This window comes from Raphanus sativus, chromosome 4 (assembly GCF_000801105.2).
Source record: "Raphanus sativus cultivar WK10039 chromosome 4, ASM80110v3, whole genome shotgun sequence".
In the NCBI taxonomy this organism is placed as follows: domain Eukaryota; kingdom Viridiplantae; phylum Streptophyta; class Magnoliopsida; order Brassicales; family Brassicaceae; genus Raphanus; species Raphanus sativus.
This window is the reverse complement of record NC_079514.1, coordinates 29,215,107-29,217,514: the sequence shown is the minus strand read 5'-3', so window position 1 is coordinate 29,217,514 and position 2,408 is coordinate 29,215,107. Positions and strand designations below refer to the sequence as shown.

The window sequence follows — 2,408 nt, the reverse complement described above, 5'->3', positions numbered from 1 at the left end:
GACATTTTAGCACTAATGGTGCCCGGCTTCTCTCTCCACTCTTGCTGATACTTGTTCACTCCTGGTCCTCAGATTTCGTTTCTGGTGTCCGAAAGAAACAAATCCTCAGAATGATGAAAAATCAAGCAAGAACATTATATCTGCCCTACCGTTTTATTCTCTTTGCTTCACACCACAAGTTGTCTCCTCATCTATATTCTCCTTCACTGGTACGTTCATTCACTACGAGAATGTTTTTAGTTTTATGCTCAAAAAATACTTTATTAGACTTCGTCGTGACTTGGACTTTAATTGTCTTTCTTCGTTTCAGTAATAGCTCTAGAGAAAACTAGCAATGGCGAAAGAAGTAGGGGCAAAAACTCTAGAGAACTCTATTACAAGGAGCTCTTATCAGTTGGATTTACCAATCGTTGAGGTGAAACCTAAAGATCTCTTAAGTTGGACTATGTTTTACTTGCAAATGTGTATATAGAGTAAATGTTTTGATGATAATGATGATTATTTTGTAAACAGTCTTCTTCTTCACTTGTGGAAGATTTGCACACGTCAAGAAAGATACTTGATGGTTACAAAGAGAGTATAAGAGATTCGGAGTCTGCAAAAGCAAGAGCCGAAGTGAAACTTTCCAAGGCGATGGAGTTGGTAAAGGAGCTCACATTGCTGATAGAGAGGTCGAATCGGAATAAAGAGTTTCATAGAAAGAATATTGAAGATTCAAAGATAGATATAAAGGTTGAGGAAAATGGTGAATATGTGGAAGTTCGGAGAGATTTGGAGGCTGCGAAGGAAGAAGTGAGTAGGCTAAAGCTAGATTTAGACTCTGTTTTGGGAGAGAAGGTTGAAGTAGAGAAGGAAGAAGTGAAAATAGGTTTTAGAATTGAAGAGAAGTTGAGATTGTTGGAGAGTCTTAAGAAGGAGATAGAGGTTGCTAATGAGGAACATTTTTTGGTTGAGTTAGGAAAGATGGATGCATCGATGGATTGTAAAGAGATAGAAAGGATGAGAGAAGGAGAAGGAGAAGAGGTTTTGGATTACATAGTGGAAAAGAACAAGAAAATCAAGAAAATGTTGGAAGAAGCAGATAGATCAAAGGGTATCGAGGTTGAGCTGTTTGAGACTACTTCGGATGTTGAAATGTTACAGACACAGCTAAATCTTGTCAAGAAAATGGAGAGGGGAGACAAGAGCATGTCGAGATCTTTTGAAAGAGGAAAATGTACTTTAACGGTACTGAAAGAAGTAACAGAAGCAAAAAAAGAGGCACTTGCTTCTCTCAACGCAGAACTCTTCAAGCTCATGATGGTAATGGATGAGTTGAGAAACCAAATCAACCAAGCCAGAGAAGAAACAGGTCAGCTCAACAAAATATTAAGTAAAAATGATGTTAAGATTCAGAAACTCAATGCAAAGATGATTATGGCAAAATCGAAACTGGAAATAGCATTATCGGCCAAAGAAAGAGTTAGGTCTCTTGCCGACAGTCTAGCTGGTTCGCTTGAGAAGTTAAAGAAAAACAAAGAAGCTGCAAAGGAGGAAGAGTGTCTTCTGATAGCACAGAAGACGGTTACAGAGATGGAAACACAAAAGACCAAACTCGAGATAGACGAAAAAGAAAGAGAACTGAATTCAAATCTGGATGAGCTTGAGAAAGCAAAACAAGCTGAGGCTTTAGTACTTGAGAAGCTCGAATCCCTCATAGAAGACAAAATGGAGAGGCGCGAAACAGAGCTCAAGAATTGTTCGACCATCACTATCTCGAGGTTTGAGTATGAGTATTTGAGTAGACATGCTTCTCTAGCAGAAGAAACTGCAGAGAAGAAAGTTTCAGCAGCAGAGGCGTGGGCTGAAGCACTCAGGGCTAGCACTAAAGCGGTTCTGATGAAGACCGGAACTTTGATGAGAGTGGAAGGAGAGAGAGAAATGTCTAGGACAGAAAGGTCGTTTTCGACGAAGAGACTGGCCGAGGACGAGCGGATCCAGGAAGCGGAAGCTGAAAGCTATCTTTTTTCTAAACCGGTTAGAAAATCAACACCGGTGCAACTAGGGAAGTCAAGAAGATACTCATCTGCAGGGACTCCGACTTTCTTTGTAATCAAGAAGAAGAAAGGTCTGAAATTAGTGAAGCTTTTTAGTCGGAAAAGGTAAAAAAAAAAATCATTTTGAGATGTGAGAACGATGAGAGTTGTAGAACTACTACATACATATGTGTCAAAACCATGAAATGCTTCATATTCTTGTTCATTGTTTTGTGTATGATCATATGTTCTTTTTTTTTTGAGCAACGATCATATGTTCATATCACATATTCGTGATAGTTAGTATAGTTATTCAATTTGTGCATTGTTGTGAAATGATTCATATTCTTATTCATTGTTATGCATGGTCGTCATATCAGTATGACATTCTAA

The 2,408-nt window shown here is 38.6% G+C and overlaps 1 protein-coding gene across 1 annotated transcript; it reads left to right on the top strand.

Annotated features, from left to right (window-relative positions):
* Positions 1-2,408, top strand: LOC108852165 (protein PLASTID MOVEMENT IMPAIRED 15-like). The gene is made up of 3 exons (XM_018625668.2): positions 1-209; positions 311-415; positions 514-2,408. Exons 2-3 carry the CDS (start codon positions 335-337, stop codon positions 2,143-2,145), a joined length of 1,713 nt encoding a protein of 570 aa, XP_018481170.2. The 5' UTR covers positions 1-209; positions 311-334; the 3' UTR covers positions 2,146-2,408.

What these genes read in the sequence shown, in the direction of transcription:
- LOC108852165 (XM_018625668.2), top strand. Translation starts at nt 335, where the DNA reads ATGGCGAAAGAAGTAGGGGCAAAAACTCTAGAGAACTCTATTACAAGG. An exon ending in TGGATTTACCAATCGTTGAG is followed by an intron (nt 416 to 513) that starts GTGAAACCTAAA and finishes TTTTGTAAACAG; the next exon opens with TCTTCTTCTTCACTTGTGGA.